Source organism: Mustela erminea, chromosome 6, assembly GCF_009829155.1.
Source record: "Mustela erminea isolate mMusErm1 chromosome 6, mMusErm1.Pri, whole genome shotgun sequence".
Classification (NCBI taxonomy): Eukaryota; Metazoa; Chordata; class Mammalia; order Carnivora; family Mustelidae; genus Mustela; species Mustela erminea.
Genome location: NC_045619.1, coordinates 102470009 through 102483135, shown reverse-complemented (window position 1 = coordinate 102483135; position 13127 = coordinate 102470009). Strand labels below are relative to the sequence as shown.

At 46.2% G+C, this 13127-nt stretch overlaps 1 protein-coding gene across 1 annotated transcript in view; it reads right to left on the bottom strand.

Annotated features, from left to right (window-relative positions):
- Positions 1-13127, bottom strand: part of ANO2 (anoctamin 2) — a 338274-nt gene that overhangs the window by 216952 nt on the left and 108195 nt on the right. The window contains exons 8-9 of the mRNA XM_032349035.1: positions 3229-3284; positions 2211-2252 (exon numbers count right to left, since the gene is read on the bottom strand). Of these exons, the coding sequence (XP_032204926.1) occupies positions 2211-2252; positions 3229-3284 (98 nt within the window). The remainder of the gene's footprint in view (positions 1-2210; positions 2253-3228; positions 3285-13127) is intronic.

Sequence of the window (13127 nt, the reverse complement as noted above, 5' to 3'; positions counted from 1 at the left end):
AGACTATTATAATGCAATTAAAACAGATCAATATGCTGCACGTATTCAGAGGTTTGGATTACTTCTTCACGTGGATCCTTTTAGGCCCCACCCATATACTAAAACTGCAGGAACAAGCCAGCACTGCGCTGAGAATTCCCCTCGCCATACCCGAGATGCTCAGGAGCTGGCTATACAGGGCTGGTTAGGGCTGTGGACGCCAGGGTTTTCATCCTGACTTGACAACCGTTTACGGCCATTGGAACCATCTCCTCACCTTGCTGGGAATCAGTTTTCCAACCCAAATGGACGGGGTGGAACGGGGAGGGAATTTGCCCTCTCTCGTGGATCCCCTCTCTCCCCATCCCAGGAAAGCCTATTTCCCTAATCATGACCCTGGCAGAGGAAAATAAGGACTGGCCAGCAAGCTGAAGGCAAAGCCACCAGGAAGGAGCCTCCTGTCTTTTAAAGACATCTATCTGCCTTTTGATATCAACTCTGGGAAATAGCCACCAAGGTACAGCTCCTTCCAAGCTGCTCTGTCCCTGCCTCCCAACGTCTACCCATCCTGCCAGTTCAGCTGTGCACTGGAAATAATTCTATGGGCCTACACAAAACATTTCCTGGAAGGGAAAACTTCCGTTACAAGATTGTGTTGTTAACAATAACACAACACCGTTCCAAAGACAAATAAACATCTATTTCAGATGGTCTACAATTTGCTTCTCTCTGCCTCCGTGCAGATAACAGAGGCCTGGCTGATTTCTCCCCAGAGTTATTGTGTGTTCCTGGTCTCTGGAATGTTCCTGTAAAGTGCTCCACCTTGCTGGGCTGGGGTCACCACCCACTCAGCAGGAGGACTCTTAGGTGGGCAGCAGTGGTGATCACCCTTTAAAGGGGAGGAACGTGAAATGAGAGAGCGGGAGGACAGAAAACGGTTGGAGTGAGCTAGGTGAGATGTGAGGAGAAACGCTTCCTCCTTTTCCTTTAACTCTGATCCGGGACTTTTCAGGAAATTAAACACCGAGACGATTAGCATCAGATAGAAAACAGATGAGGTTAAGACATGGCAGTACTACAGCAGATTCCCTGGGCAGGCAGAGAGGGGACATGTGTAAGCAATCACAGCAGTATTTCTGGAAAAGACCTTTTATGTTTTTAATACTTAACACTTCATAACAGGGACTAATGGGCAGGATAAAAAGGAGGCTGCTCAAAAGGCAACTTGGGGGATGAATAATTTTCCAGACAACAGAGTAGGGGTGTGGGGGGGGATCTCCCCGGGCTTCAATTCCTCAGCCCTCCCGCCCCTGCTCTCCCTCCTCTGCTTGCCAGAGTTGCTGATGGCTGGGGGAAGCTGGGTGGGAGAAGGGCATGAAGGGGTTGACAGCCAGATGAGGCAGTCCCCACTAAAGAGGCAGGTGACGCTTAGAGTGTCATGTCATGGCGGGGGAGGGTGGTGCACCCATGCAGAAGAAGCGGGGTCTGGGTGGTGAGCCAGGAGACAGAGGTAAGAGCAGGTGCCATGAAGGAGCTGTGAAGAACTGCTGGAAAATATGTAAGCAGGTAACAGAACTTTCAGGACATTTGGCACAGGAGGGGTCCTTCCAAAGGGACTGTTCCCTCACTAACAGTAACCTCGGATTCCCAGCAGCCCAGAGCATACTGAGCCTCCCTCTCCCTCAGGTTTCTAAAGCCCACTTGTCTGCCTCGAGGGTAAGAAGAATAAGTTGAAGATCATCCCCCCTACCCTGAGAAAAAACCACAACGGCATGGATAATAATATGTTTTTAACAGGGACACTGGCTTTGGAAGTCAGAAGCGTCCCAAGTCTCCTCTCTGTTCACGGTGGCAATGTCACTATGGGCAAGGTGCTCACTCTTTCTGTGTCTCAGTCTCCCCACCTAGAAATGACAGAATTTGGACTCTCAGTGTTTCTCAGTTGCGGCCCCCTGGTCACTGGGGGTGGGACAGCTGGAGACCTCAGAATGGTGAGCAGTGCTGGCCCTCCAGGCACTAAATGTCCACAGCAACCCCTCACACACACACTGTCATGTCCGTGACCAGAAGTGGCCCCCACATTTCCAACCCCTGGAGGCCAAGGAGCTTTGAAGAACTGCTGGAAAATACGTAAGCAGGTAAACAGAACTTTCAGGACATTTGGAGCTAGTCCCACACCCACCCACAGTCCCCTGTGCCCCAGTGCTGTGTGCGGCCATGGGCCAGCTTACCTTCCTATCATTCGTGTCGTCCCCTGGGCTGTCGTATTCACCCTGTAACAGAGAAAGGAGTGCTGCTGCATAAAGCCAAGGGAATTCTCAAAGCCAGAGCAAGGATCTTCTTTTCTATTCTCTGGCGTCATCCCTTTCTCTCATTCCCCTTTTGAGGAAAGTCAAAAGCATGCCATGGTAAGGAGCCAATATTCCGTGTTGTTAGGCAGCAACGCGTGCAGTGTTTCCTGTGGACAGCCTCTCACACAAAGATGACCCCCTCCATTGCATCCGCAATCAGCCTGTGCCTCCTCAGAGCAAAGGCAATGGAGGGCACGCACCCAGTAGACTGTCCGACATCACCCTGGGCCACAGCACACTCCCCCCACCCCTGTCCACAAGTGGCAGCACCAGACATCCTATCTGCCCACAGCAAAGCCATCAGTGGGGAGAGACTGTCATCTGGAAACTCCTTCGGACACTCAGGGAGCACCCCCTGCCCCGGCGGCCTCATGTGGCATAACCGTGTGACCCACGCAAAGGAAGTGACCAGCCAGGGGCCAAAGCCACTGTGAGGGCATCTCATCCATGGGCCAGTTAAGTTCTTCATGAAGCATCCTAAAGAATGTCACTGCCCTGTTTCTAACACAGGGATGTTTCTAACACAATCCCCCATCAAGGAAAGCTTTCCTTACAGTCTCTCTGTCTTCTCTGCTTAACCAAACAAGAGTATAAAGGATTTTGAGAGATTTCACCACTTCTTCCTCCCTTCAGACACTTGCATGCCTCGTCAGTCTTCTCACACCACCTCCCAAAACCACCGCAGGGAGCATGGGGAACACTCGTATCCAAACCAGCTTGCCACGGGGGCAATGCCGGGAGAGACAGTTGTCTCCCTCTGAGGAGGCCAGAATCAGCCCAGGTATTTGAGCAGCGTGACTCCCTTCGGCCCCGCCTGGGATGCCTTCAGCCACGGTGTCACCTGAGGCACACAATTGTTTGAAGACTGTGGGGAGCACACAGTGGAAAGGATACTCACGTCATGGAGAGGGTAGGCAGCCTCATAGATATTGTTTGCTATCAGAGAGTTAATGCCTGTGGAAGGAGGGAAGATGAAAAAGGTAACTGTAGGGCAGGGGTTTCTCAACTTAACCTCTGTCCATCAGGAAACATTATCCTCCACCACCTCCCCAGCTGAGGCTCCTCGTCACCCCCAGTCTAGATGTTTCTGTGAAGCTTTAGTTCTCAGCACAAGAATGATATTTGTATTTCCCAAATACAAAGTTATGGTCCAGAATCAAATGTGCTCTCTAACCTCATGTGCCTCTGCCTTCACGCCCCCGGGACACCACAGACACTCTATCCCCAGCACCACGACTGTCCAGTGATACCACCTATGTTCCGTGACAGTGCAGGAATGATCCTATAGATTATTGTCATTAGGATCAATAAAATTACATCAGAGCATCCCACAGCACATTCTTAGAATCATTTCTGGTACCTTCCTGTTCATTCCAGGAACAGTGTTTATCCCTGCCCATGGCTGGTCTGCCTGGACCATTAGTTGCCTAAGGTAGGGTGGCGCAGGGCAGTGGTTCTCAAAATGTGGTCTGGGGAGCCCTAGGCATCCCCATGACCCCTTTCAGGCAGTTCACAAGGTCAAAACTAATTTTATAATAGCACTAGGACATTATTTGCTTTTTCCCTCCTATTCTTTCCTGAGTACAGAGTGGCGTTTTGTGAATGGGATGGCATCACCCACCCCCAACGGCTAATAGAGTATGTGCTTATGGACCCTTGTGTTTTAAAATTTTCTCAGGGTTAACTTCCAATACAATAAATATTGACTGATATAACCCACCTAATAAACCAAAGTCCTTTGGATACTCTCAATAATTTTTAAAAATGCAAAGGGTTCTCGAAGCCACAAAGTCTGAAAACCACACAAGAGTTTCATGTTTTAATCCCAACAGTATTTCACACGATGTGCACAGAGCAGACCCTACTGGATATATGTTAAATGAGTCAATGACTCCCTCCCGTTAACTCCTGCATAGTCACAACCGAGAACCTTCCGCCCAGCACGCAGGCAGTGTTGTTTACTTGTTTCATTCACGGCTTTATTCAGAGACTGTAAAAGTGTACGTCCTGACTCAGGGTAGTCTGTCCTGGGTCACCAGTTCCCATATGGGAGACATTATATCCCGCCAACCCCCACTACCATGGTCCCTACCATGCAAGGATGCACATGTAATCACGGAGAGGGAGCAGGAGGGGGGAGCTCTGGAACTCGGTGACTCCCCTTGCCTCAAACACACTTTCTGCCCTGAACCATTCTTTCCAGAGAGACTGCAGACAGTCGTGAGATGAGAAGAAAGCAAATTAGGTTTGTAGGGAAACATGTATCCCATACTAATGCTAAGTAATCTGTATTTGCACGGCTCTGGATAAACGACAAGGACGGATAACAATCTAGACAACATTTTCCACCTCCCCTTCCCAAGTGATACCCCACCCACATACTCAGAGACCACAGAGGCTCTCAAACAACCCTCTCTCCTCAAACCCAGCCCCTCTTCGCCTCATTTCTAGGGTCATGGGATGCCAGCAAGACCGGCCATGGGCCCCACGTGGATGCAGAGGCCCTCGGCAGACTGCAGGGGGCGCTCTCAGAAGGGACCACTCTTCCAGGTAGCTGGGAGCGGCAGCATCGCCAAGGGCCAAGTTCTTTCCCTATTTTAAGTTTCCTCCTTGGCATGAACATATACCATCTGAAATAACTGTGGGAGGTGGGGGGCGGGGAGAGCAGGGGGTGGGTAAAGGGAGTGTGGATGGGGGAAGGGAGCCCAGGGGCTGAATGAGTTGCAGATCTGTCTTACTCACAAGACTACAATTTCACTCTGAACATCATTAATCAGTTCAAGATCCGTAACCACAGCAATGTGAAGCCACCCTACAATAACCAAGGGGAGGGGTCCCAAGTCAGGAGAGGGGGTGGGGGTGGCCCGAAGCTACAAAAGGGCTGTCGATGAGGACAGAGGCTGAAGCACCACAGGCGGTGCGAGCTCTAACCCAGCCTGTACCCTGCGCACTATTCCCCCAATCCCTGCACTCACACCCATGGTAGCCACAGCAGCAGCGTGTACCCTGAAGACAGTTCCCAAACTCCATGGGGGAAAAAGTTAAACGGGTATGGAATTCTTGGTTTTGCGAGGCTCTGAGCATAGTAGCTGAGCACCTGACAGCATAAGCTGACAACCTGAATTCATGGGTCCTGCTGCCAGATCCTCAGAAGGATCACAGATCACTGGAGGTCTAAAACACTCCACCTTGCATCTCAAATAAAGCTTCCTGCGTACCACATGCCTAGAACAGCTCACTTCCCTTGTTGGATGTTGTCTGTCCATTGTTTTGTGTGTCCCCTGAAGGCTCACAAGGTTCCCATTCCCCCCTCAAATGTATCTCTCGTGGCAGCTAGTTCACTGCTGGGAACACAGAAGGCCTAAAGGCTGATGAGAGCAACCGGCCCCATGGCTAATATTACTGTACAATCTCTTCCCATTTTCCCCAGGCACCCATCTTCCTCACTCCCCCAATTTTCTATGGCAACCACTGCTGATGAAGAACCTTTGAACTCGGGTTGATTAGTCTGTTTCCTAGAGAAGAAGCACAACCAATGGTTCTTGGTCTTGGGGCCAACACAATTCAGGTCCTCAAACCCAAGTTGTCCCAACCCAGATAAGCAGAGCCCCAAAATGCAGTGAGGGAATGTGCCCCTGTCCTCCAGGGTTGGATGCCTCCTTTTTTCCAGATGGCATCATATGGGTGCTCTCAATCACTGGCTGTTTAGAGGGAGGGAACAGCACATAAAAGGGGGAGGAACCGAGAAGGGGGGAGGAGAGTTGAAAATAACTATTCATCCACAACTTCACCCAAGAATGGGAATTGCTCTGGCCTCCTGGGTCACCCACAGACTTCAGAAACCAACATCCTACCCCCCAAACAAGCATGGAAATCAGTTTGAAAGAAGAAGAAAATAATCAAACGTTTTTTTTTTTAAAAAGAGTCTCTGCTTTGAAAACTGAAATTCTGAATTTTTTCCTTTCTTTTCAACAAAAATGAGCTAATTGGTTCCATCATGACCCATCCATCTGGCCATAATGGCAAAGCTTTCTTCTTCAAGATCACATCTAGTCTTTCCTCTCTGCTCTAGACCCAGGGAGAGAGAAAGACCCGACCTCTCATCCCGCTGCCCCCAGAAGGGGAGCCAGGAAGAAGGAGAAAGCACAGAGGACACTGTCCTTTCCCTCTCCCTGCAAACAGAAGCAGTGTCTCAGCTCAGACATCTCACATTAGTGAGAAACATCTCACTGATCCCTCCGGTCCCTTTAAGTCACTAGATCTTCACACCTCTTGCTCTTAGACCTATAATCCCTAAAAGAAAAGGCTCATGCTTCTCCTCTGCCCAGTGCCAACCACAGCTCTACAACCTGACTTGGCCAGGCCTGGCAACACGGTTCCTTCGCACCTAGAGGGTCAGGGTCAAGGAACAGAGCAGGGTGGGCTCAGGCGCCAGGCCCGTACCTGAAAACACACACTCAGAACACAAAACCCGAGGCCTAGCATTTAGCTTCCAAGACATCTCTGGTTTCCCGGACACAAAGGATCAACCAAAGCATGGTTTATGGTCGGCCTCCCAAAGAGAGCCTCATTAAATCTACAAGAGCTGCTGGGTGACAGGGACCGCAGCTCTGGTCCCTCCAGGCCAAACTCAAAGGAAACTTTCATCCAGTGGGACAGGTACTTAGAGGAGTGGTGAACTCTTGAAAACCCATTTGGTTTTGATTCCCCCCCAGAACAGGGCCCATTCCGCCCGGCGTTCTGCTTTCATCCCATGCTCCAGCCGGACGTAAATCTAAACCAGAGGTCCCAGACGGTGCATTTAACAGAGACTATATTTACCCATCACCAAATTGTCTTGACGTGTGCTTAATTACTTAAATGCCTTTAATCCCGAGCCTTTTCTTCTAACAAAATATAAACCAGTTCAGTTGGATGAATGATAAACCAGATGTTTACAACACACAACACAGTCTGGCTTCGGTCAAAATAATTAAGACATCGTCTTCTGAGTGGGGAGGAGAGATGCCCGAAGCATACATTTGTTTAAATGCTCTGACACCGAAGTGTCTATGAAAGTGTAGTTCCATCAATCTGTAATTTTCTGTCCATGAAGACGAAGCAATAACTTCCATACGAAAGAAGTAGAAAAGGTGTCTCTCTCCCTCTGACGTGGTCAAGGGGGCTTGGCTTTCTTTCCACAGTGAAGTGCACTTTAAAGGCTTATAGGCAATGATATTGCAATAATGTTGTATGTACTTATCGTGGTGGGCACTGGACAATGTAAAGAATCATTGAATCATGATGTTGGACACCTGAAACTAATATAACACTGTATGTTAATTACACTTCCATTTTTAGAAAGGCATTCCATGATAAGGTGAATTTGCAGGACCCTGAGAGTTGATTTTAGATTACATTGACTAAGGAGGCATCATGGGGGCAGGCCAAGTTTCACTGGGCCAAGACTGCTCACACACTACCACCACCATGCAGAACCCAAACTCACAAATATATCTGGTCTCTGAACACCATATGTGCCTTAGTTTTAATCCCTCACTTTCAGGGTAAATAAGAGGGAAAGGTTGGGTTACAGAAGAAATCTTCCCAATTACAAGTTAGACCATCAGCCAATGCCAATACACCCAAACTTTTTGATGGTCAGTAACCCTTTCTTTGCCTTCTTATGCTTGTTTTTACCCTCCTGCACATCTTTCCACCAGAGGGGTGCAGGGAGGACAAAGAGAGTCCACGGGGCCCTACTGTTGGCTAGGACAAAAAGAGACTGAACTAAATGAACTAAATGCCCACATGACAAATGTTAGCAAAGTCCTAGCAACAATCAAGCTCTTCACAGAGACACCTTGGTTATCTTTGGATACTTCAGAAAACCAATAGCCAAATCCCCAGAGGACAGAGCACGCTGCACCATTCTTTCCATTCCCAGATGTCAGTAGGCCAAGAGGGCGGAGGCTGCCTGCCCATAATCAGCTTTATCTAACTTTAAAGTTCCTAAGAGTCCTCTGGATAGCCTGTTAAAACTGTAGCCCCTGGCGCCCTGCCCCTGCAGATTCTGATCCAGCACATACGGTGTAGGGCCCAGGGAGCCGGGGCTTTCAGAGATGCACCAGGGGACTCAGATACCCACGGAGCACACCGCACCTGAGCAATGTCACCCATGGCCACGGGAGAGGGAGCAAGGCAGGAGTGCATCTTTGCTCCCAGCCACCCTGGCCAGCAGTCCTGAATCCTCACCTTCCCTTCCACTGTCTACTCCCATGGTCTTTGAGGTCCACAAACATTGTACAATTCAAGTCCTGGCTATGGCCCAGGGACCTGCTCGCCATGAATTTATAGGAAATCCAGTCCCTTCTCTCAGCCTAGCTGGTTCTTATGGAAAGGAGACTATGTTGCTCCTTTGAATCCAAGTTTATGAAATGCTGGAGCTGGAATTAGAAGCTTCGAGCACACTGAGGGGTCCCTCTTTATGGTACAAGAGAAGAAAGAAATGGGCCCAGAGAGGGGCTGTGACTTGACCTACGGTTCTCAATTTGTTCATCCCAGAGCTGAAATGCCACCTGCTTCTCAGCCTTTTCGGGTGTGTGCCTATCTTCTTTTGGCCCCTTCTAGATACACTCTCTCCCCTTCTCTATCTGACATGAATGGGCTCCCTTGTTCTCTGGCTTTCTACTGGGTTTGGCAGTCAGAGGGAGATGGGACCCTCTGACCTCCTCCTTGAACAGCCACCTGCTTCTTTCCATGGGTCTCCTCTACCCTGCTCTGTTCATCCATGTTCCAGTAACCTCTCTCTCACCTCATGGATCTACAGCTAGGAAGAGCTTTACTGCTGCTCATTCCAGGCATTCCCAACTCCCTGTCCCCACCTTTGGAAATGGTGTCTCAATTGCCACCTTAAATTATCCTACTTTGATCATATCATTTGTTCCTGTTGGGACCGTGATTCTCTGGAGAGGCTCCCATCATGTCTTCTGTCTTATTTGCTCTCCTTGTATGTGTCTCTCTGGCCACACAGCCACGTGGCACCTTATTACCTCTTCTCCTCAAATGCTAATGTAGCCCCACAAGAGCAGGGATTGCTGTGTGTTGTGTCTGGCTGATTCACTACTCTATCCCTTAGTTCTAGAACAGGAAGGACACATAGTAGGTGCTCAGTAAATACCCACTGAATAAGTGAATGAATGTTATACCAGGAAGACCTCAGCTTCCACCTCTCTGGGAAATCTTTCCCCGAAAGCCTCATCCATTTATTAATTTATTTTATTTTATTTTATTAATTAATTTAAAGAGACAGGATACCTGGGGTTTAAATCTGGCTCTAAATTTCTGATCTTAGGCAGCCTGTTCATCCCTCTGCCCTGAAATTGGTTAACCTCTGCTGACCCTACTCTGTGTGGTGGTTTCAAGGATCACACAAAAAGTGAGTGTAGAAGTGTACTTGTGCAATGGGTCCTTATAGTTCTGGTCATAGTAATACCTTATGTGTTCAGGGATCTCTTATCTGCTTATCTGTCCTCACCACAGAGAACCCAGAAGAAAGAAAAAGTACGTAGATCTCAAAAACCCATTCCCTAATGTTGCGGACCCTCACCACAGCAGAATCCCATAGACCCTCCCTCAGTGCATTTGCTCTCTCTCTCTCTCTTTACCCCAAGTTTGTTCTTCTGTCTCCCTGACAGCAAAAGCAAAACAGAAAGAGCAGAATTCAGAGACAGAGGTTACCAGAGTCAGAAATTCAAGATATCAGAGAGTGCGGGGCAAACAACCCTAACAATACTCGGATGATTATTAAGGAAACATTTTAAAAACTTGTATTCTTAATGATGATCCTGAATCATCCAAAAAAAGGTTACATATGCATCTATACAGAGAAGGTACCTTGATCTATCCTATATAAGAGAGCAGAGAATAGTACAAGAGATTTCAGAAAATTTTCTGTATAAAAAGACATTGCTGAGGACCTCAAGAACTAAACCACTAACCCATATTCCCCTTTCATTTTGGTTCAAGGTCAAATTTGCAGCTCAGCTACAGAACTACAGGGCCTTATGTTTGAATATCTGTATTCTATTTTTTCCCCTAGATTTGGCATTCTATTTTAATTTGTGTTTTTCCTGGTTCTTATTTCTTAATTTATTTATATTATGCTGTTTTATTGTTTTTCTTGTAAGCCACCTCAGAAATTTTGTGGAACAAGATGGGAATATAAATAATTCCACACATGCACCTTGTGTACAGCTTCATGCTTCGCAAAAGTAGGCACTCAGATATATGTATTTTCCACAATGAAAAAAAAAGTGATAATACTGAATAAATGGAAGTATTTCCAAATTATCATTATCTTTCATATATTTTCCATCTTCGATTCTAATCTTTCTTTATTTTCACTATCTTCTAATTCCCTTCGTAACTGGGTACACTGGCAAAGGGAATAAAGCTTTGTAATCTGGCCGCAATAATGACCATATTAAAGGTAATTCCTGGGCTAAAGAATCAACGAAAATACCTTAGAAAACAATGCCAAGCACTGTTCTCCCTTTTTCTCTTCTTTTTTATGAGGCAACAATCCTCTGGAGGACTCCAACTCAAATCTAGCCATTTGTGTTTCTCTATAAAAACAGAGAGAAGGGCAATAAAATCAAAATTTACCCCATGGCTCAAAGGGCCATGTTATCTTGAGGCCTCTGCATGTCATTACATTCCTCAGTTTTTCTGATCTTCTAAGTAAGATGGTACATTGGCCAAAGATTTTAGGGGAAACTTGACTTTCCTAGACAGAAGACAAACAACTTGAAAATCAGCCTCAGGGCTCTCTTCCACTGGTAATCAGAGAATTTCAGTCATATGTCCCTTGTTACAAACCCAGTAATGGTTACAAACCCATTGGCAGCTACTGTTGAACTAACACACTATCGGTGGGATTTAGGGCTTCAGTGAATGGATCTGTTGTGGGGGGCACAAACATCAAGTCCATAACAATATGTAACTATTAAAGGGTTTGGATTTTATCTAAATGAAATGTGGATCTATTCTACCATTTCAAGCAGACCAGTGAAATGATCAGATTTGCATTTTAAAAAGCTATACAGGCTGTATGTTATGGCATGGGTTAAAAATGGACAGAACTGGGCCTAAGAAGACCTCTTAGTGGCTGGGATAGTAAATTCAGGTAAAAAACAAAATGCAGTTGACATAGAGTAGAATCGTCGTTGTAAACAGTCAAACTGTACCCATTTCAGACATGTTCACAAAATCAACCCAACAATACTCTGTTATTGTTTCTGGCTTGCAAAATGAAGAACCAGAGTTCACTGAAGTTTAGGGTACATGGATGGGAGCTGGGTTGTCTCCGCAAAAGGAAATCTGTATTTTTTTGTTTACATTGGGGTTGAGGTTCTTTCAGAGGATCTGCATGAGATATCGAGTCTGTTGTCAGATAATTCTGAGAATCTAGATTAAAAAAAAAAATTATTCATCACTTGCTTACATCGTTCCCATGCATAAAGCACAGAAATCAACAAGGGAATTTTAAAATGTATTGTACAGTGAGTTGCGTACTTCAGGTTTAACTTACATTAGAATGGCACTAAGGAAGAGGCTTTATGATATGTTAGCCTCAGTTTTCCTTCATTTTACTCATCGTTTTATAAGTACAGGAAAACTGAGGCTAATGGACACCTCAGAGCCTACTAAAACCTAACTGAATTAAATGGAGATAGAACTTGAACTCACTTCTCCATGTTTCTCTGCCGAGGTCCCTGCCAAGATCCTACCTTGGTGTTTAGGATCTCAAGTTCAATATATGTCCACAAAAGGTAGGCTCTTCCTTCTAATTCAAGCGCCTATAAATTGGTGGCTGGATAACTATTGCTTCTGTAGTAACAGACTTTAAAGACTCAACCTAATTCCACCCCTGGTTCACAGCATCACAAGGGGAATGGAAATGGGATTTGGAGCAAAGAAACCCAAGCTGTAGACCCAATTCTGATAGTGATTCAGTATGTGATCCTGGACAAATCATGTGTCCTCTCTGTCCCCATTTGTAGAATTACTGACATCCCAACTTTCCCCTGAGCTACAAAGTGAATATTAGACCATTTATCTTGATACTCAGACATAAGCACAGAAGTAATTCCTTCCACTTCTGTGTTCCCTCTGCACTCTGGACATGTCTCCAGAGTTGTACCTAGCAGATTACCTCATAATTATTTATTTACATGTCTGTCTGCATGGCAAGGCTAAGAGCCCCTCAAGGCTAGAAATTAGGTCAAATTCATCTTAGCATCTCTCCATTTCTATAATATCATTTGACACCTAGAAGATGCTCAATAAATATTTTCTGGATGTCAAAAAGGAACAAATTTTGGAAAGCTACTCAACAGCAACAAAATCCTTAAGATGTTTGATTTGAGACATCATCAAAAAACTCAGATCTTCAAAGGAAAATAAAAACACACACAAAACTTCCAGTGTTAAAGCAGAGGGTGCCTAATGGCCTTCCAACAACCCAGAGACTGTCTCAAAATAAACTTCAGTTTTTCAGGATTTTCCAGTTTATTAAAAAAAAAAAAAAAAAAACACAGTTCTGTACTTAATCTTCTCAAAAGCTCTGAAAGATAGTGTTATTATCTCCACTTGACATCAAAGGAAACTGAGTTGCAGAGAAGTTGAGCCATTTGTCCACGGACACAATTACCAGCTAGGCATGTTTAATGAACTTACTAAACTGACAGAGTAGAATGTGCAAGGCAGACAGCTAGCTGCACTGGGGCATCGAAGATGATCCAGACACACCTCAAG